This window comes from Salmo trutta, chromosome 34 (genome assembly GCF_901001165.1).
Source record: "Salmo trutta chromosome 34, fSalTru1.1, whole genome shotgun sequence".
NCBI classification, from domain to species: Eukaryota; Metazoa; Chordata; class Actinopteri; order Salmoniformes; family Salmonidae; genus Salmo; species Salmo trutta.
The window spans coordinates 37,122,913-37,144,928 of NC_042990.1; the positions used below are offsets into that span (position 1 = coordinate 37,122,913).

Consider the following 22,016-nt stretch of genomic DNA (forward strand, 5'->3'; position numbering starts at 1 on the left):
AACGCTGAAACATGCAGGAGAGCATCAGCTGTTCAAGATGACTGTGTGATGTGAGTAAGACCTTGAAACAGGTCAACATTCACAAAGCCGCCGGGCCAGATGGATTACCAGGATGTGTACTCTGAGCATGCGCTGACCAACTGGCAAGTGTCTTCACTGACATTTTCAACCTCTCCCTGACCGAGTCTGTAATACCAACATGTTTCAAGCAGACCACCATAGTGCCTGTGCCCAAGAACACTAAGGCAATCTGCCTAAATGACTACCACCCCGTAGCACTCACGTCTGTAGCCATGAAATGTTTTGAAAGGCTGGTCATGGCTCACAACACATAAACCCACTCCAATTTGCATACCGCCTCAACAGATCCACAGATGATGCAATCTCTATTGCACTCGACACTGCCCTTTCACACCTGGACAATAGGAACAGCCATGTGAGAATGCTATTCATTGACTACAGCTCAGCGTTAAACACCATAGCTTAGTGATGAGCTTTGAGGGTACTAAGGATCCTGTGACTAAACACCTTCCTCCGCAACTGGATCCTGGACTTCCTGACGGGCCGCCCCCAGGTGGTAAGGGTAGGTAACATATCTGCCATGCTGATCCTCAACACCGGGGCCCCTCAGGGGTGCGTACTCAGTCCCCTCCTGTACTCTCTGTTCACTCATGACTGCACAGCCAGGCATGACTCCAACACCATCAATAAGTTTCCTGATGACACAGTGGAGAACTGGCCGTGAGGTGCCAGGACAAACCTCTTCCTCAGCGTAATCAAGACAAAGGAGATGATTGTGGACTACAGGAAAAGGAGGACCGAGCACGTCCCCATTCTCATCGACGAGGTTGCAGTGGAGCAGGTTGAGAGCTTCAAGTTTCTTGGTGTCCACATCAACAAACTAACATGGTCCAAGCACACTAAGACAGTCATGAAGAGAGCACAACAAAACCTATTCCCCCTCAGGAGACTGAAAAGATTTGGCATGGGTCCTTAGATCCTCAAAAGGTTCTACAGCTGCACCATCGAGAGCATCCTGACTAGATGCATCACTGCCTGGTACGGCAACTGCTCGGCCTCCGACCACAAGGCACTACAAAGGGTAGCGTGTACGGCCCAGTACATCACTGGGGCCAAGCTTCCTGCCATCCAGGACCTCTATACCAGGCGGTGTCAGAGGAAGGCCCTAAAAATTGTCAGACTCCAACCACCCTAGTCATAGACTGTTCTCTCTGCTATCGCACGGCAAGTGGTACCAGAGCGCCAAGTCTAGGTCCAAGAGACTTCTAAACAGCTTCTACCCCCAAGCCATAAGACTCCTGAACATCTAATCAAATGGCTACCCAGAATATTTGCATTGCACCCCCCCCTTTACACTGCTGCTACTCTGTTATTATCTATGCATAGTCACTTTAATAATTAAAGTGGAAACATTACCTGAATACCAGTGCCCCCGCACATTGACTCTGTACCGGTACCCCCTGTATATAGCCTCCACATTGACTCTGTACCGGTACCCCCTCTCTTTAGCCTCCACATTGACTCTGTACCGGTACCCCCTGTATATAGCCTCCACATTGACTCTGTACCGGTACCCCCTGTATATAGCCTCCACATTGACTCTGTACCGGTACCCCCTGTATATAGCCTCCACATTGACTCTGTACCGGTACCCCCTCTCTTTAGCCTCCACATTGACTCTGTACCGGTACCCCCTGTATATAGCCTCCACATTGACTCTGTACCAGTACCCCCTGTACATAGCCTCCACATTGACTCTGTACCGGTACCCCCTGTATATAGCCTCCACATTGACTCTGTACCAGTACACCCTGTACATAGCCTCCACATTGACTCTGTACCGGTACCCCCTGTATGTAGCCTCCACATTGACTCTGTACTGGTACCCCCTGTACATAGCCTTGCTATTTTACTGCTGCTCTTTAATTATTTGTTACTTTTTTTTTTTTTTTTTTAGGGGAGGTATTTTTCTTAAAACTGCATTGTTGGTTAAGGGCTTGTAAGTAAGCATTTCACTGTAAGGTCTACTACACCTGTTGTATTCGGCGCACGTGACGAACACAATTTGATTTGAAATGGCACCCTATTCCCTATATAGTGCACTGTCTACTTGGGCCCTGGTCAAAAGTAGTGTGCTATGTAGGGAATAGTGTGCCATTTGGGATGCAAAACCTGAACACATTTGCCCAGAGGTTAATCCAGACGTCACTGACCGACTACTGTAATGTACTCACTGGTATTTTACCCTGAAGACAGACCAGAGATAAAAAGGGCAGAAAGGAAGCAAATTAGCCTCTCCATGTTCGTATGCCTATCCTCTTGCTAAGTGTTAGATTCTGGGTTAAACTTGCTAAGTGTTAGATTCTGGGTTAACCTTGCTAAGTGCTATATTCTGGGTTAACCTTGCTAAGTGCTATATTCTGGGTTAACCTTGCTAAGTGCTATATTCTGGGTTAACCTTGCTAAGTGCTATATTCTGGGTTAAACTTGCTAAGTGTTATATTCTGGGTTAACCTTGCTAAGTGTTATATTCTGGGTTAACCTTGCTAAGTGTTATATTCTGGGTTAACCTTGCTAAGTGTTATATTCTGGGTTAACCTTGCTAAGTGTTATATTCTGGGTTAACCTTGCTAAGTGTTATATTCTGGGTTAAACTTGCTAAGTGTTAGATTCTGGGTTAACCTTGCTAAGTGTTAGATTCTGGGTTAAACTTGCTAAGTGTTAGATTCTGGGTTAAACTTGCTAAGTGTTAGATTCTGGGTTAAACTTGCTAAGTGTTAGATTCTGGGTTAAACTTGCTAAGTGTTAGATTCTGGGTTAAACTTGCTAAGTGTTAGATTCTGGGTTAAACTTGCTAAGTGTTAGATTCTGGGTTAAACTTGCTAAGTGTTAGATTCTGGGTTAAACTTGCTAAGTGTTAGATTCTGGGTTAACCTTGCTAAGTGTTATATTCTGGGTTAACCTTGCTAAGTGTTATATTCTGGGTTAACCTTGCTAAGTGTTAGATTCTGGGTTAAACTTGCTAAGTGTTAGATTCTGGGTTAAACTTGCTAAGTGTTAGATTCTGGGTTAAACTTGCTAAGTGTTAGATTCTGGGTTAAACTTGCTAAGTGTTAGATTCTGGGTTAAACTTGCTAAGTGTTAGATTCTGGGTTAACCTTGCTAAGTGTTAGATTCTGGGTTAACCTTGCTAAGTGTTATATTCTGGGTTAACCTTGCTAAGTGTTATATTCTGGGTTAACCTTGCTAAGTGTTATATTCTGGGTTAACCTTGCTAAGTGTTATATTCTGGGTTAACCTTGCTAAGTGTTATATTCTGGGTTAACCTTGCTAAGTGTTATATTCTGGGTTAACCTGGCTAAGTGTTATATTCTGGGTTAACCTGGCTAAGTGTTATATTCTGGGTTAACCTGGCTAAGTGTTATATTCTGGGTTAACCTGGCTAAGTGTTATATTCTGGGTTAACCTTGCTAAGTGTTATATTCTGGGTTAACCTTGCTAAGTGTTATATTCTGGGTTAAACTTGCTAAGTGTTATATTCTGGGTTAACCTTGCTAAGTGTTATATTCTGGGTTAACCTTGCTAAGTGTTATATTCTGGGTTAAACTTGCTAAGTGTTATATTCTGGGTTAAACTTGCTAAGTGTTATATTCTGGGTTAAACTTGCTAAGTGCTATATTCTGGGTTAACCTTGCTAAGTGCTATATTCTGGGTTAACCTTGCTAAGTGTTATATTCTGGGTTAACCTTGCTAAGTGTTATATTCTGGGTTAACCTTGCTAAGTGTTATATTCTGGGTTAACCTTGGAACATTGTTATACTCAGAAGCATAGTATATGGGGTGAAAGAGACTGGTTTTTACATCAGAAGGTAATGGTTATCTGTAGGAGACAGATGGCTTTGGAATGTGCTGGGTCGACGGGAGGAAGTCACAGGGTTGATATAGTGGAAACGGATGGACATCTGTGGATTAGGCGAATGAGGGGGTTGAGGTCAGGACAGATCCCCCGAAGGGAGAAATTATGGTTTATTCCTGTATTCCTGTCGAACCATAATAGATGTAAGGATTGGAGAGGAGGAGGAGTGCCTAAATTGGAGTATATATAGGGTCGATACAGCTGCGTTCAGACATCACATGTTTCCACCACCACAAGTATATATATATATATATATAACTTGTGGTGGTGGAAACATGTGATGTCTGAACGCAGCTGTATCGACCCTTTGGGAAGAATTAAACGTGGTTAAGCTTATCTAGTGTCCGTTGAGTTATTTACTCTGAGAATTAGAACCTAACGTAAGGAACTTAACTTGAGTCTTGTATGGTTGTGGGTGTAGACTAGCAGCTATTCATAAAGGAGTCTATATGGAGAGTCAAATACCTGTATTCATCTTGTGTCTCAGCCACATTGTCCACCAGGATATTCAGACGATCCCATCTCATCCTGCTGCACTCCTTGTGGAAGTCAAATGCTACGTACCTGCAGCCAATAGAAGAAACAGCATGGCTGTGTGAGTGGATGTACTAGATCCATCTAAAAACAGGCCTGGGTAGTTCCAGTCCTCGCGGGGCCTTTTTATATTTCCCCTTTATTTAACCAGGTAGGCAAGTTGAGAACAAGTCCTTTATTTAACCAGGTAGGCAAGTTGAGAACAAGTCCTTTATTTAACCAGGTAGGCAAGTTGAGAACAAGTCCTTTATTTAACCAGGTAGGCAAGTTGAGAACAAGTTCTCATTTACAACTGCGACCTGGCCAAGATAAAGCAAAGCAGTGCGACAAAAACAACAGAGTTACACATGGAGTAAACAAACATACAGTCAATAATACAACAGAAAAATCTATATACAGTGTGTGCAAATGTTGTAAGATTAGGGAGTTAAGGCAATAAATAGGCCATAGCGGCGAAATAATTAAAATTTAGCATTAACACTGGAGTGATAGATGTGCAGATGATAAGTATAGATACTGGGGTGCAAAAGGGCAATAAAATAACAATATGAGGTGTCACAATTTCCCCCCCATCCCTAGCAAACACAGCTAATTTAAAACTAACTGCATTCTAAACTCAAGATCATGAGTAAGTGATTATTGGAGTCAGGTGTGTTAGCTGGGACAAAACTGTGACACCAATCAGGCCCCTGAGGACTGGAACTACCCAGGCCTGATCTAAAAGGTATAAATCACTGAAATGATAAGCCAGATGGGTGTTCAGGAGAGGAGTGGTTAGTTCTCACTTGATCATGCCGTTCTCCATGCCAGTCACCATCTTGGCAAAGGCTTGTTCCAGTGGCTTCTCTGAACCCTTCTGGTTGACCTAGAAGAACAACACCATCTTATATCCATCTCTCTAATGCCTCTCTCTCACAATGCTGTGATGTTTTAGCCATTGTGAGGTTTAAATAATGGAGGGGGCCTACCAGGTTCAGAATGGTCTGCTTTCCATAGATGAGGACCTGGGAGTCAAAATGCCTCTGGAAGCCATCCATCTAGGAAGCAGTTGAGAGAACAAAAAAATGTAATGCATTTTATTTAACAAGGCAATTGGTGATTTGGTAAACAAAAGATCCACAGAGTGGGTTTACCTGACCTTCGACCTGTTGTACTGACAATGGAATAGAAAGATGGAAACAGACAGAAGATGTGAAAGCCCTTACGTGATTGGTGTTCTTGCTGATCAGTGGTTTGGGCTTGTATTTCAGGTTGGGCCTCTGAGACCAGAAGAAGGGCATGGAGCCTCGTGTCTATGGAGGGAAACAGACATTTTCAGGAAAAAATATATTAAATAAATAAATAAATAAATAACTAACAAGGCTTGCGCCTAATCAATAACGACTACTACCCTGTCCGCCACCACCGTCTTCTACTTTTCAAAACTCACCTGTACGAATGAAGCCCTCCCACCATTGTATAGGACTATTTGCTCCGTCTCCACAAAGTTAGCAGCGTGGCCCTCTGAATCGATACCTGAGGAAAAACAAATAATGATTCAACATGTCAGTAATGCTGCGCAGTACAGTACTAGGTCTGCATCCCAAATGGCACCCTATTCCCTATATAGTCCACTACATAGGGAATAGGGTGCCTATATAGTCCACTACATAGGGAATAGGGTGCCTATATAGTCCACTACATAGGGAATAGGGTGCCTATTTAGTCCACTACATAGGGAATAGGGTGCCTATATAGTCCACTACATAGGGAATAGGGTGCCTATATAGTCCACTACATAGGGAATAGGGTGCCTATATAGTCCACTACATAGGGAATAGGGTGCCTATATAGTCCACTACATAGGGAATAGGGTGCCTATATAGTCCACTACATAGGGAATAGGGTGCCTATATAGTCCACTACATAGGGAATAGGGTGCCATTTGAGACGCCTGCCTGTGTCTTACCTCTGACGTAGTATCTGACCCCGGCCCTGAAGCAGCTTCTCCTGGATATGAGGATCCATTCAAAGATCTTCCCGTTGATTCGGCATGGCTTCATCATGACGACTGGATCCGGGACGTCAAGGACCTCACCTAATACACTGCTACAGCACAGGGCCAAGTAGGACCTAAGCCTGTGTCCCAAATGGTACCCTAGTCCCTATTTAGAACACTACTTTAGACTAGGACGCATAGGGCTCTGGTCAAAAGTAGAGCACTATATAAAGGACAGGGTGCCATTTGAGACGTACTCTAAGTGGAGGATGTTGTGATTTCTCTCCTGTTAATGACTTTCTAAAGTGTCCCCTGAGGGAATGATTTCAGTTGAAATTGGTTCTTGAGAACACTCAGAGGCCCATTTAAACTCTCTGTAGTGATGTGGGCCCACTGATTATTACTACACTCAGATCAGTGTGAGCAAAGCAAAACCATGAAAAAGGATACATCCATGGACAACAGGGATCGCAAACTTGTGGAGCTGAAAAGGAATACAATTATTACATTTAAAAACGGGATACATTAGAACAAGAAAGAACGAACGAATACTGTGGTCATCTACAGTTACTGTTCAAACATAGTTCATTTCTGGAGGGGGTAAGATTCATGTTATATTGTCCATATTCTAATACCTTTACCTCCGGTACATTAGAATAAGAAACAAAGAACGAAGACTGTGGACATGTGTTGTGATGTCATCTTCATATCACTCACCTCTGGCTGTGCAAGGAACTCTCTCAGAAGGCTTCCGTTCCACACAAACCTCTGATCTGCCTAGAAACAGGAGAACCAACCGATAAATCAAACCCTCAATCTACTGTGCCTTCGGAAAGTATTCACAACCCTTCTGTTGTGCTACAAAGTGGGATTAAAATTTCAATTATTTGTCAACGATCTACAAAACAAACGAAGTAAAACATTTTTTTTTTTTACAAAAAATAACATTGTGTAATTAATGGGGGAAAAAAAACCCCACTAATCTCTTGATTAGATAAGTATTCAACCGCTTGAGTCAATACATGTTAGAATCACCTTTGGTAGTGATTACAGCTGTGAGTCTTCCTGGGTAAATCTCTAAGAGCTTTCCACACCTGGATTGTGCAACATTTGCCCATTATTCTTTAAAAAAAAAAAAAAAAAAAATCTTCAAGCTCTGTCAAGTTGATTGTTGATCATTGCTAGACAGCCATTTCCAAGTCTTGCCATAGATATTCAAGTAGATTTACGTCGAAACTGTAACTAGGCCACTCAGGAACATTCAATGTCTTCTTGGTAAGTAACTCGTGTATAATTGGCCTTGTGTTTTACGTTATTGTCCTGCTGGAAGGTGAAATTGTCTCCCAGTGTCTGATAGAAAGCAGACAACCAGGGTTTCCTCTAGGATTTTGCCTGTGCTTAGCTCTATTCCGTTTCTTTTATCCTAAAGAACTCCCTAGTCCTTGCCGATGAAAAGCATACCCATAACATGATGCAGCCACCACCATGCTTAAAAATATGAAGAGTGGTACTCATTGATGTGTTGGATTTGCCCCAAACATAACGCTTTGTATTCAGGACATACAGTTAATTTCTTTGCCACATGTTCTGCAGTATTACTTTTGTGCCTTATTGCAAACAGAATGCTTGTTTTGGAATATTTTTTTATTTTGTGAAGGCTTCCTTCTGTCATTGTAAATAAGAATAAGTTCTTAACTGACTTGCCTAATTAAATAAATACAAAAATTCAAATAACAAATACAAAAACCAGCCTGTAGTAAATACATCTCCATCAGTTTGTGCAGTGGCTCCCTGTTCCCTATACAGAACACTACTTTGGACCAGGGCCAATAGGGTGAGAGTATGGACACAGCACTACTTTAGACCAGGGCCAATGGAATGACAGTATGGACACAGCACTACTTTAGACCAGGGCCAATGGAATGACAGTATGGACACAGCACTACTTTAGACCAGGGCCAATAGGGTGAGAGTATGGACACAGCACTACTTTGGACCAGGGCCAATAGGGTGAGAGTATGGACACAGCACTACTTTAGACCAGGGCCAATGGAATGACAGTATGGACAGACAGTTTTGAATTGGAAGAGGAGTAAACATGTCACACGACCTTCTCACCATTAAAACCAGTCAGACAAGGTTTCAGTATAGGAGGAAGTGAAGATATACTGTACATCATGGTACTACACACACTCAGCACTACAGAGTAATGCCTCAGATGAGACAGTGGGCGAAAAGGTCCATCTGTTTGTGTATGTTTACATGAGTAAATGCATCTGTGTGCGTGCGTGCGTACTAGGGCAAGGTGACTAGTGTGGTTTCCATGAATGGCAGGAGCCCAAACACCACAGTGACACTCCTCTAATATAGATGAGGGATATCATCAACATCATCCTCATCTAATGGGATGATACTCTCTGAGCTCAGTCTTTATGGTTGACTTGCTCGGTGCACAATAGGAGGGAACTCTGGCCCTGTCCAAAAACAACTTATGCTCCTAAAATCTTCACTTCATGTAGATTTGAAAGATTCCGGTTAGTTATAAGCAATACGGTGGTAGCTCCACCTTGCCCTCTGATAGAGGTAGACAGTTTGGATCTGAGCAGTATGGCAATCTTTCCAGGTCTACCTACACAAGAGCCTAGAGGGAGAGGTAGGGTCTAGGATTGGTCTTTGTTACAGAGAACAATAGTCATTTCTCACCCCGTCTCCCCTCCCCCACACCCAGTCTCTCCTGCTCTCTTACCCTCTTCCACACCCCCTCTCTCAAACCCCTCTCCCCCCTACCAAACCCCTCACCCCCTCTCTCCTACCCTCTTCCACACCCCTCTCCCCCCTACCAACTCCCACACCCCCTCTCTCCTACCCTCTTCCAAACCCCTCACCCCCTCTCGCCTACCCTCTTCCAAACCCCTCTCCCCCCTACCAAACCCCTCACCCCCTCTCTCCTACCCTCTTCCAAACCCCTCTCCCCCCTACCAACTCCCACACCTCTTCCAAACCCCTCTCCCCCCCTACCAACTCCCACACCCCCTCTCTCCTACCCTCTTCCAAACCCCTCTCCCCCCTACCAACTCCCACACCCCCTCTCTCCTACCCTCTTCCAAACCCCTCTCCCCCCCTACCAACTCCCACACCCCCTCTCTCCTACCCTCTTCCAAACCCCTCTCCCCCCCTACCAACTCCCACACCCCCTCTCTCCTACCCTCTTCCAAACCCCTCTCCCCCCCTACCAACTCCCACACCCCCTCTCTCCTACCCTCTTCCAAACCCATCTCCCCCCTACCAACTCCCACACCTCTTCCAAACCCCTCTCCCCCCTACCAACTCCCACACCCCCTCTCTCCTACCCTCTTCCAAACCCCTCTCCCCCCTACCAACTCCCACACCCCCTCTCTCCTACCCTCTTCCAAACCCCTCTCCCCCTCTCTCCTACCCTCTTCCAAACCCCTCTCTCCCCTACCAACTCCCACACCTCTTCCAAACCCCTCTCCCCCCCTACCAACTCCCACACCCCCTCTCTCCTACCCTCTTCCACACCCCCCCTCCTCACCCTTTCCAGCAGGCTCATCTCCTGGAAGTCGTGGCTGACGTTGGCCAGTCTCTGGAGGGTGTGGGTCAGGTCATAGTCAGTGCAGAAGTAGAATCCATCTGTCGTCAGCACGTTGTTAATCATGGACAGGAATGTCTTGTTGTCTTGTGTCTGGAGAGAGGGAGGGGAGAAAATTGATTTTAGCTGGCTGGGCACCAATCATGACAGTGCAGTTTTGTAGTAGGAGGTTGTGTGTGTGAAATGTGAGAAAAGAGGCTGTTAAACCAGGGACTTTTCATATGAAATTAAACAGTGAATCTTACTAGGTGACCAATAAACACATGTTTTATTTAACCAGGCAAGTCAGTTAAGAACAAATTATTATTTACAATGACGGCCTACACCGGCCAACGCTGGGCCAATTGTGCGCCGCCCTATGGGACTCCCAATCATGGCCGGTTGTGATATAGCCTGGAATCGAACCAGGGTCTATAGTGATGCCTCTAGCGCTGAGATGCAGTGCCTTAGACCGCTGCGCCACTCAGGAGCCCAAAATTAAATACATCTGAATCAGATTGACAGATGTTCTGAAGTATTATTACAGCTTCAAGTGACTCCAGTGGTTTCAAAAATGGATGAAATCATCTCTTACATATTACAATAGCCCTCCGAGTCGATGTGTTTCATTCTAAACCTTGTCCACTTCACCTCCCTCCCAGAGTTTACTGCACATAGAGGTCGGGGTGCACAACCTCCAATGATCTGCGTCCCAAATGACAGCATCCCCTTATGATGCATTTTGGGTGTATGAGAGAGCGAGAGAAGTTGCATTTCAAACACTTAAAAAATACACACTCTCATCCACTTATTGCCTTAAGCCCTTGGGGGGAATCCCTGTCGCCATCTTGGCGGGTGGTCCAAACTATTAGCCAAACAAGTTCGAAACGTAAGCCCCTCAAGCCCTCGTTTTTGATCAAGTTTGCTAGTGTACAATTATGTTCACTCCGAGGCCTGAAACTCGCCATAATTCAATTTGCGACGATTGCACATCTGCTAAGAAAAGACGAAACATAAAACCTCAACATGGAGAAATCAAGTGCAAGTAAAAAATGAATGCTAATAAGTTAGAAATGTTGCTACTATGTAAAAAGTAAATGTTATTGTTTGGTTATCTTTTGGAAATTGTAGAAATAAAACATTTTCCTTCTACAGAAGTTCCAGCTAGGCAGGCAAACGTTAGTTTGCTATTTAATTTGCTAGCTATCAAACAGTAAGCGTATATGAATAATTTATATATTTCATATAAGTAGACATGCAATCAGACTGTAGCGAATATAAAGCACCAACAAACTACAGGTGTCTGAAAACACAATCTTCACGGGACGAACGAGTGACGAGTTTCCGGCCAAGGATGGTCCACGTAAAAACCATTCCTTCCTTCCTCGCCCTGCAAGTGTATACTCGTCAGAAGTGTCCCCTTAATTTGAGGGCTGAGGGGATAGGGTGTGTCTTTTAAGTGTTTGGACCACAGCCAGAGAGAGACAGACATGAATGACTCTACGTCCACAATTTCTCTTTTATCCTGAAGTACGCACTTCTCAATGTGTCTTTCTGCTCATCTCTTTCTCAACAGTATTGGAGGTTAAATTTCAAGGTTCCTCCCCTCTTATTTCAGAATTTGCACAGTCTCTCTGCACATTCACACGGCCCTACACACTCACACACAAACTCCCTTTTCACTCTCACATAATACTCAGATACATTTATACTGACTGTTATATCCTGTTGCCGAGACAACTTACCCCTATACATACAGTGCATTCAGGAAAGTATTCAGACCCTTTGACTTTTTCTACATTTTGTTACGTTACAGCCTTATTCTAAAATGGATTCAAATAATTGTTTTCCTCATCAATCTACACACAATACTCCCATAATGACAAAGCGAAGAAAGGTTACAAAATTTTCGCGAAATGTATTCAAACTTAAAAACAGAAATACCTTACAGAAGTATTCAAGTGCATCCTGTTTCCATTGATCATCTTTGAAATGTTTCTACAACTTGGAGTCCACCTGTGGTAAATTTAATTGATTGGACATGATTTGGAAAGGCACACATATAAGGTCTCACAGTTGACAGTGCATGTCAGATCAAAAACCAAGCCATGAGGTCGAAGGAATTGTCTGTCGAGCTTCGAGACAGGATTGTGTCGAGGCACAGATCTGGGGAAGGGTACCAACACATTTATGTTGCATTTTTAGGTCCCCAAGAACACAGTGGCCTCCATAATTCTTAAATGGAAGAAGTTTGGAACATCCAAGACTCTTCCTAGAGCTGGCTGCCCGGCCAAACAGAGAAATCGGGGGAGAAGGGAATTGGTCAGAGAGGTGACCAAGAACCCGATGGTCACTCTGACAGAGCTCCAGAGTTCCTCTGTGGAGATGGGAGAACCTTCCAGAAGGACAACCCTCTCTGCAGCATTCCAGCAAATAAGGCCTTTATGGTAGAGTGGCCAGACGGCAGCCCCTCAGTAAAAGGCACATGACAGCACGCTTGGAGTTTGCCAAAAGGCACCTAAAGGACTCAGACCATGAGAAACAAGATTCTCTGGTCTGATGAAACGAACATTGAACTATTTGGCCTGAATGCCAAGCATCGCATCTGGAGGAAACCTGGCATCATCCCTATGGTGAAGCATGGTGGTGGCAGCATCATGCTGTGGAGATGTTTTTCAGCAGCAGGGACTGGGAGACTAGTCAGGACCGAGAGAAAGATGAACAGAGCAATGTACAGACAGATCCTTGATGAAAACCTGCCCCAGAGTGCTCAGGACCTCAGACTGGGGCGAAGGTTTACCTTCCGACAGGACAACGACCCTAAGCACACAGCCAAGACAACACAGGAGTGGCTTCAGAAACTCCCCAAATACAGGTGTGCCAAGCTTGTAGTGTCATACCCAAGACGACTCGATGCTGTAATCGATGTCAAAGGTGCCTCAACAAAGTACTGAGTAAAGGGTCTGAAAGTAAATGTCATAATTCTGTTGTTTTTTTACAAATAAAAATGTTGCTTTATTATTATGGGCTATTGTGTGTACATTGAGGGGGAAAAAAACAATTTAACTCATTTTAGAATAAGGCTGTAACGTAAAATGTAGAATAAGGCTGTAAGATAAAATGTGGAAAAAGTCAAGGGGTCTGAATACTTTCCGAATGCACTGCATCTACCTCCATCACTCCAGTATCCCTGTCTCCTTCCCCCTATACACATCTACCTCCATCACTCCAGTATCCCTGTCCCCTGTACATATCTACCTCCATCACTCCAGTATCCCTGTCTCCTTCCCCCTATACATATCTACCTCCATCACTCCAGTATCCCTGCACATTGTTAATATGGTACTGATCCTGTATATAGTCACCTTACCCCTATACATATCTACCTCCATCACTCCAGTATCCCTGTCTCCTTCCCCCTATACATATCTACCTCCATCACTCCAGTATCCCTGTCCCCTTCCCCCTATACATATCTACCTCCATCACTCCAGTATCCCTGTCCCCTTCCCCCTATACATATCTACCTCCATCACTCCAGTATCCCTGTCCCCTTCCCCCTATACATATCTACCTCCATCACTCCAGTATCCCTGTCCCCTTCCCCCTATACATATCTACCTCCATCACGCCAGTATCCCTGCATGTTGTTAATATGGTACTGACCCTGTATATAGTCACCTTACCCCTATACACATCTACCTCCATCACTCCAGTATCCCTGTCCCCTTCCTCTATACATATCTACCTCCATCACTCCAGTATCCCCTTCCCCCTATACATATCTACCTCCATCACTCCAGTATCCCCGTCACCTTCCCCCTATACATATCTACCTCCATCACTCCAGTATCCCCGTCTCCTTCCCCCTATACATATCTACCTCCATCACTCCAGTATCCCTGTCTCCTTCCCCCTATACACATCTACCTCCATCACTCCAGTATCCCTGTCCCCTATACATATCTACCTCCATCACTCCAGTATCCCTGTCCCCTTCCCCCTATACATATTTACCTCCATCACTCCAGTATCCCTGTCTCCTTCCCCCTATACATATCTACCTCCATCACTCCAGTATCCCTGTCCCCTTCCCCCTATACATATCTACCTCCATCACTCCAGTATCCCTGTCCCCTGTCCCCTTCCCCCTATACATATCTACCTCCATCACTCCAATATCCCTGTCTCCTTCCCCCTATACATATCTACCTCCATCACTCCAGTATCCCTGTCTCCTTCCCCCTATACACATCTACCTCCATCACTCCAGTATCCCTGCACATGTAAATATGGTACTGGAACTGACTTTTTAAATATGTCCTATATATAGTATGCTTTCTTACTTAGTCGAGTTAATATTTATTATTTCTCGTGTTATTTTTTTCTAGTAATACATTGTTATTAATTGTTGCATTGTTGTGTTTTGAGTTTGCGATTCAGGCCTTTCACTGTACTTGTGACATTACACTTTGAAACTCATGTCTTCTCCAATGTGTTCTGAAGGCAAAGAGAGAGAGGATGCAAGGAATTATAGGAAAAACAAATGAGATTGACTCTTTACCTCCTCCCTACGAGGCCGCAGCTGCTTCCCTGCATTATGTCAGCACTTTATTTCCCCGTTTTTGCCAATGAACGTAGTCCCTCTCTCTCTGGTTGACTGACGGCCAAATACATTCAATTCAAGCCTCATGTCCCAAACGGTTCCCTATTCCCTTGGTAGCGCACTACCTTTGGGCTAGTCACTGTATAAGAAATAGGGAGCCATTTTTAAAATGACACATGGTTTCTAAACACCTCCAAGTGAATTTCCGCTGCACCACAGACACGCCCACTGCACCCCAGACACGCCCGCTGCACCACAGACACGCCCGCTGAACCACAGACACGCCCGCTGAACCACAGACACGCCCGCTGAACCACAGACACCCCCGCTGAACCACAGACACCCCCGCTGAACCACAGACACCCCCGCTGAACCACAGACACCCCCGCTGAACCACAGACACCCCCGCTGAACCACGATAAGTACTCGAAGCATTTAGATCAAAAACAATCACTGATAATTCTATTAAGAAAATGTACAAGTCTTTCTTTGTACGTATCAAGTAGAGAGTGTGACAGCTTCCGTTTCCTATAATAAAAGGCAATCCACTGTGACCTTTAGTCAGCCGTGCTGCAAGCCAGCGCTGTTCTGGCTGTGTGCTGTGGTGCATCTCTAAACTCCCTGGGGTCAGTTACAATGACTTTGGCTGAGTCCCAAATGAAACCCTATTCCCTTTATAGTGCACTACTTATGCACATTTGCCAGTTACAGTAAAGCACTTAGTATCAAACATCGACTAGAGGATTTGTTTTTAAATAATTTTAACAATTGGTATATTTCCAGTTTAGCCGGGCTGTCTGAGCAGTCACATGATCAGACTGAACACCTGAAGGAATTTAATTCAAATTGGAATTTTTTTTAATTGTTGGGGATAATATCGAATTGGGAATTGAATTCTTGGAATGTACCTAACATTGGATTTGACACTACTGTAACTAGGTCCCCTCTAGTTCAACACTACTGTCTGTTAGCTGTACCATAGTTACTGTAACTAGGTCCCCTCTAGTTCAACACTACTGTCTGTTAGCTGTACCATAGTTACTGTAACTAGGTCCCCTCTAGTTCAACACTACTGTCTGTTAGCTGTACCATAGTTACTGTAACTAGGTCCCCTCTAGTTCAACACTACTGTCTGTTAGCCGTACCATAGTTACTGTAACCAGGAAGAGGTTGAACCAGAACCAGCAGACTGGGTTGAGTATTAGAATAGGGAGGAGTGTAAAACTTCTAAGAACACCCCCCCCCCTAGTGGAGAAGCCGTTGTCGAGTGGCAACGCTCCCGGCTGGTCACATCCCCCACCAGAGACTGGGTTCAACCCCCCCCCACACACACACACACACAATTTATTTTTTATATCCCAAAAGTGTATGAGTGTGTTCGTTTGTTTGTCACCTGGTCCTCAGTGAGGTGAAGCACAGTCTTTTTGTAGGAAATGACATCAAAATCCACTGCCTTCCACACAGCGTGACCCAGGAGGCTGCCCACATTCCTCTTCTTGGTAATGACAATCAGGTACATCCCTGTGAAAAGGGGGAACCACAGTGAACCTTTCAGCACAACATATAAAACAGTAACATGTTAGTTACAGGGGTACATCCTGAAGGACAAGATAGGGGTTATGTCCAAATAAATCTCTCCTTTCTCCCCAAGTGGGCACTTGTTCAATTCCCTTCACTGATCTGAATGTCACTCTGGCTCCATAACATACCTGTACTTTTGGTATCTGATGCTCCCTGACTGTCTAGCTTTCCACGTCTGTGATTATTAGCGAGAGAGATAATGAAGTCAACGAACTGTATGAATGTAGGTTTGTTATGATTTATACACAGTTTATTTTTTACTCAAACCTCCCTCAGACCGTATGTTTGACACCCCTGCTCTAGCCCGTACATAAACCAATCCCAATGCTTTTAGATTTGCGGGAATCAGTGAACGAGTCCACACTTCGGGAGAAAGGAGATATTGTCAGGATGCACCGAGTGGTAGGCCTACATCCTGTGATAAGGACCAGTCCAGTGTTGGGTCAGGCTGTGGACCTACCTGCCACCAAGCGGACGGTCCCCATGATGCCACAGATGGGTCTGGTGTTGGTTGACGGAGGAACATCCTTCTTCCCTAAAGAAACAAGATGGAGGACAAACACTCTATAAATCACAATGGTTAACACACAGCCAGCTCCTGTACCGACCGCACACAGCCAGCTCCTGTACCGACCGCACACAGCCAGCTCCTGTACCGACCGCACACAGCCAGCTCCTGTACCGACCGCACACAGCCAGCTCCTGTACCGACCCACATGATTAGGCCAAGCAAATTCTGTAAGTGATCTTCAGTTGTAGACCTAGATATTTTTTCTGCACTTCAGAGTAGTGGGCAGAAACATTGCTAGCATTTTATGCAGTTGTAGGTTTTAAAACCACATTAATTATTCACAACTTACACACTTCAGTTACTCCATCAGGAAGCTATAAAGCCTCTCTGGGAACCTACCTGAATTCATCCAATAACAAATGCTTGTTGTTGTTTCCTGTTACAAAACGTTTTGCTACGGTGTTCACGGAATCTTACCAGTCAGGGTCATCTCATTGGACACCCTGTCGATGGCCAGGACTGCATCGGCCCCATCATCACAGGCCTCAATGTAGAACTTCTCTGGGCTAGTGTGCCTGTGGGGTAGAAAAATAATGGAGAGGTTCAGGTATGTTGTGAAGTAAGGTGAAGTTTCCCTTAGACGCTGATCTTGGGTCACCCCGGAGCATGTCACAGAGAACGTCCAGTGACAAGAAAAGCAATCTGGGAACACAATGTACAGAAAGGCAATCTGCCACCTGAGATGCAGCACATTACAGCGATGAGACAATAATCCTGAGGTTTATTACAGGCAGACAATAAAATGTAGATAATGACAACTGTGCCGTTGTGGACTTGAGCAATGCACTTAACCACCCACAACGTACGATATAGCTATATCGATCGTAAAAAGAAATAGATGACAATGGTGGTCATGTCAAAACGTATTTTTTCTCAAACCGCTATGACTGATTTGTGGCGCTGTCCGCTAAAAACAGTTGCCTCAGTTTCATGAATGCCAATTCTCATCCCACATCGTGCAGCAGCCTGGTCTCATCGACTAGACGTAACTGCCTCGCCTGGTTCACCAACTACTTCTCAGACAGAGTTCAGTGTGTCAAATCGGAGGGCCTGCTGTCCGGACCTCTGGTAGTCTCGATGGGGGTGGCACAGGGTTCAATTCTCGGGCCAACTCTCTTCTCTGTATACATCAATGATGTTGCTCTTGCTGCTGGTGATTCTCTGATCCACCTCTACGCAGATGACACCATTCTGTATACCTCTGGCCCTTCTTTGGACACTGTGTTAACAAACCTCCAGACGAGCTTCAATGCCATACAACGCTCCTTCCGGTGCCTCCAACGGCTCTTAAATGCAAGTAAAATTAAATGCATGCTCTTCAACCGATCGCTGCACGCACCCGCCCGGCTAGCAACAAAGCATCCTTCACTCCTGCTGCCACACATACCCTCGTAAAACTGTCTATCCTACCGATCCTTGACTTCGGCGATGTCATTTACAAAATTGCCTCCAACACTCTACTCAGCAAATTGGATGCAGTCTATCACAGTGCCATCCGTCTTGTCACCAAAGCCCCATATACTACCCACCACTGCGACCTGTACGCTCTCGTTGGCTGGCCTTCGCTTCATATTCGTTGCCAAACCCACAAGCTCCAGGTCATCTATAAGTCTTTGCTAGGTAAAGCCCCGCCTTATCTCAGCTCACTGGTCACCATAGCAGCACCCACCCGTAGCACACGCTCCAGTAGGTATATTTCACTGGTCACCCCCAAAGCCAATTCCTCCTTCGGCCGCCTTTCCTTCCAGTTCTCCGCTGCCAATGACTGGAACGAATAGCATTTTTTTTTTTATCACTGAAGCTGGAGACTCATGCCTACGTCACTAACTTTAAGCATCAGCTGTCAAAGCAGCTTGCCGATCATTGCACCTGTACACAGCCCATCTGTAAATAGCCCATCCAACTACCTCATCCCCATATTGTTATTTATTTTTTTGCTCCTTTGCACCCCAGTATCTCTACTTGCACATTCATCTTCTGCACATCTATCACTCCAGTGTTTAATTGCTATATTGTAATTACTTCGCCACCATGGCCTATTTATTGCCTTACCTCCCTAATCTTACAACATTTGCACACACTGTATATAGACTCTTCTATTGTGTTATTGACTGTACGTTTGTTTATTTCATGTGTAACTCTGTTGTTGTTTGTGTCGCACTGCTTTGCTCTATCTTGGCCAGGTCGAAGTTGTAAATGAGAACTTGTTCTCAACTGGCCTACCTGGTTAAATAAAGGTGAAATAAAATACATTTAAAAAAAAATTGGTTAACATAAATCCAGGCCACTCGAATTAGTATGATGTGTTACATTGGGTATGGTTACATAAGACAGAATGTTACTTAAGGCAAAACCCGAAAGGAGGGTGATTGGTAGGCGTATAACGCCAACATCTAGCAACCCAATAGGTTGCGTGTTCAAATCTCATCACGGACAACTTCAGTAACCTCACAACTACTTAGGATGTTAGCTAACCCTTCCAACCTAACTACTAACCTTAACCCAGCTAGCTGTTAGCAACAACAAACTGGAATTCATAACACATATCATACATTTTTGTCATATAGCTGACGCTCTTATTCAGAGCAACATAAATGAGCAAATACGGCTAAGTGCCTTGCTCAAGGGCACATCGAAATATTTTTTTTTCACCTAGTCGGCTCAGGATTTGAACCAGTGACCTTTCGGTTACTGGTCCAACGCTCTTAACAGCTAGGCTTCCTGCCGCACCTAACATATCATACACATTGTAACGTTCACAAATTAACACATACCATACAAAATGTATCATGCTGTATCAAACTAAATGAAGCGTCTGGGATTTACGTACAGAATAATATGAAATGCTTTGAGACCAGGTTGGGGACAGATTTTTTTACCTTTATTTATAAATATTCATCCTGTGCCCACACTTCTAATTCTGAAAAGTGAAAGAATACCTGTGAGAAGGGTCGCCCTGATAGTGGTTGTAGGTTTTTAATACAGTACACAAGAACAATCTGAGTTAATTTGACCATTGAAAAAAAAAGTGCTATTGGGTAAATACTGCACTGCGGGTTGGATTGAATTGAGCCCCTAATCTTCATTTTCAAGGCGATGACTGCACTTTTCTTCCCAACAGAATTACGCAATAAATGCGAGTCCACATTTTAAAGACTTGTTTTGCGCCCAAACTTACACCGCAAATGGCAATAGATGTCAAGAACTTGGTGCCTTACAACAGTGAGCCAACTGTCCTGAGCCTGACAGTTTACTTCAGGTAGTAGGCTTTAGTAAGAAAGTGTTGGGATAAGGTATAACTACGTTTAACCACCCCAAAAATGTATATTTATGAGTAACTCTCCCACCCACAACTTCTCACTTGAATGCATTTCACATTTGAAGGGATTGTTGACTTAGCTAACATTCAGACAGCTTGCTAATGACAACCCGACTTTTGACAATCATTGACAAGATTATGACAAATGTCCATTGTACATCTCTGCAGTTGAAAACGTCGACTTGATATTCCTTATACTTGATTGGTGTCGTTTAAATACATTTAAAAGTGAAGCGCAATACTTACAAATTGAACCTCTCGTAGGCTATCGCCATCTTCACTTCTTATAGCGATCCGACCTGAGCTGCTGCTGCTCCTTCTTCTTCTTCCTTCTTCTTCTTCTTCTTCTACGACATAATGGCGGTCCGGAAACAAACGTTTAAGAAGCATGCCGCCACCTACTGTGCTGGAGTGTGTGGTCAATGATGGTTTACAACATGAGCTTCACGTTGCTAAATCCTTCTTCTTGGATGAGGTTTAACGGCGGTTGGCATCCAATAAATGTTGCATTACCGCCACCTACTAGACTGGAGTATAACTCAAATCAAATCACATTTTATTTGTCACATGCGCTGAATACAACAGGTGTAATGCTTACTTACAAGCCCTTATCCAACAATGTAGTTTTTAGGGGGGAAAAAATTGTTAATAAAGTATTTACTAAAATAAACTGAAGTTAAAAAAAATAATACTTTGCTTGAAAAAAAAATAATAAAAAAAATAAAACAAAATACCCTACTATCTAACGCTACACTGACAAAAAATAAACATAAAATAAATAAACAGCATACTCCACTATTTAAATCTATTTAGCCCTACTTCAGGCACAACAGTCTGAAAAGATGGGACACCAACACCTAATACACCCTGTAACTCTTCTGACGTCAAGTCTCGCACACCCAAATACCTCTCTGCAGCCGCCAGCACAACCTCTATTTCCTGCGACTGACGTTCCATCCCTGCAGTATTTTTTTAAATTTAACTAGGCAAGTCAGTTAAGAACACATTTTTTATTTACAGTGACGGCCAGGAACTGTGGGTTAACTGCCTTGTTCAGGGGCAGAACGACAGATTTTTATCTTGTCAGCTCAGGGATTCGATATAGCAACCTTTCAGTTACTAGCCCAACACTCTAACCACTAGGCTACCTGCCGGCCCAGTACAGTTGATAACCATTGCTATAAATGCCAAAAATCCAATCTTACTGAAACATATATCACTTGTTGGCCTGTCCCTCTGTTCTGGTACAGATCTACTACACACACACACCACTCCTCTCAGGATCCCTCCCTTTGACCCATCTTCCTCTACTTTATTTACTGCCTCAGCATATGACAACTTCTGCACTACTCTAACCTTGGAAACCTCAACCTGCCTCTCTCGCACAGGATATTTCTGATCCACATCCCCATGCGTACCCCCACAATTAACACATACCACTACTTTCCCCCAATACTACACATTCCTTTGTCTCATGTCCTTCTGCACACTTCTCACACCTAGGAACCTCCCTCCTACACACTGCTGCCACATGCCCATAAGCTTGACACATGTAACAACGTACATTTATTCGGCACAAAAGCTTGTACAGGATGACTTATATATCCTAACATCACTTTGTCGGGCAAAGACTCAACCTCAAAACTCAAAAGAACAGACAATAATTATTCTGTTTCACCGCTCACGTCACCCTGTTTGCGTCGCACCAAACGATGAGTATCACAAACACCGGGAATCTTCCCCTTCAGTTGGTCAGCTTTCCCATTTACAGTTTACAGTTACCCCAGTTATCATTCCGTTCAATGGCGCCCTTTTCTTGGGAGCAAAACAATTCACATCTCTTTCCCCCATTTGTTTAACACGGAGTGCCTGCTGTCTCTGACTAGCAGAAACACAAACAG

General features: G+C 44.2%; 1 protein-coding gene across 1 annotated transcript in view; it reads right to left on the reverse strand.

Annotated features, from left to right (window-relative positions):
* LOC115174112 (phosphatidylinositide phosphatase SAC1-A) overlaps positions 1-20,490 on the reverse strand; it is a 28,163-nt gene extending 7,673 nt beyond the window's left edge. The window contains exons 1-13 of the mRNA XM_029732799.1: positions 20,362-20,490; positions 17,214-17,311; positions 16,686-16,760; positions 16,038-16,165; positions 10,003-10,152; positions 7,167-7,226; positions 6,900-6,933; positions 6,420-6,521; positions 5,901-5,986; positions 5,677-5,763; positions 5,440-5,508; positions 5,257-5,336; positions 4,403-4,501 (exon numbers count right to left, since the gene is read on the reverse strand). Coding sequence (XP_029588659.1) covers positions 4,403-4,501; positions 5,257-5,336; positions 5,440-5,508; positions 5,677-5,763; positions 5,901-5,986; positions 6,420-6,521; positions 6,900-6,933; positions 7,167-7,226; positions 10,003-10,152; positions 16,038-16,165; positions 16,686-16,760; positions 17,214-17,311; positions 20,362-20,390 — 1,097 coding nt within the window. The 5' untranslated portion in view covers positions 20,391-20,490. The remainder of the gene's footprint in view (positions 1-4,402; positions 4,502-5,256; positions 5,337-5,439; positions 5,509-5,676; positions 5,764-5,900; positions 5,987-6,419; positions 6,522-6,899; positions 6,934-7,166; positions 7,227-10,002; positions 10,153-16,037; positions 16,166-16,685; positions 16,761-17,213; positions 17,312-20,361) is intronic.
* Between the last annotated feature and the right edge of the window lie 1,526 nt (positions 20,491-22,016).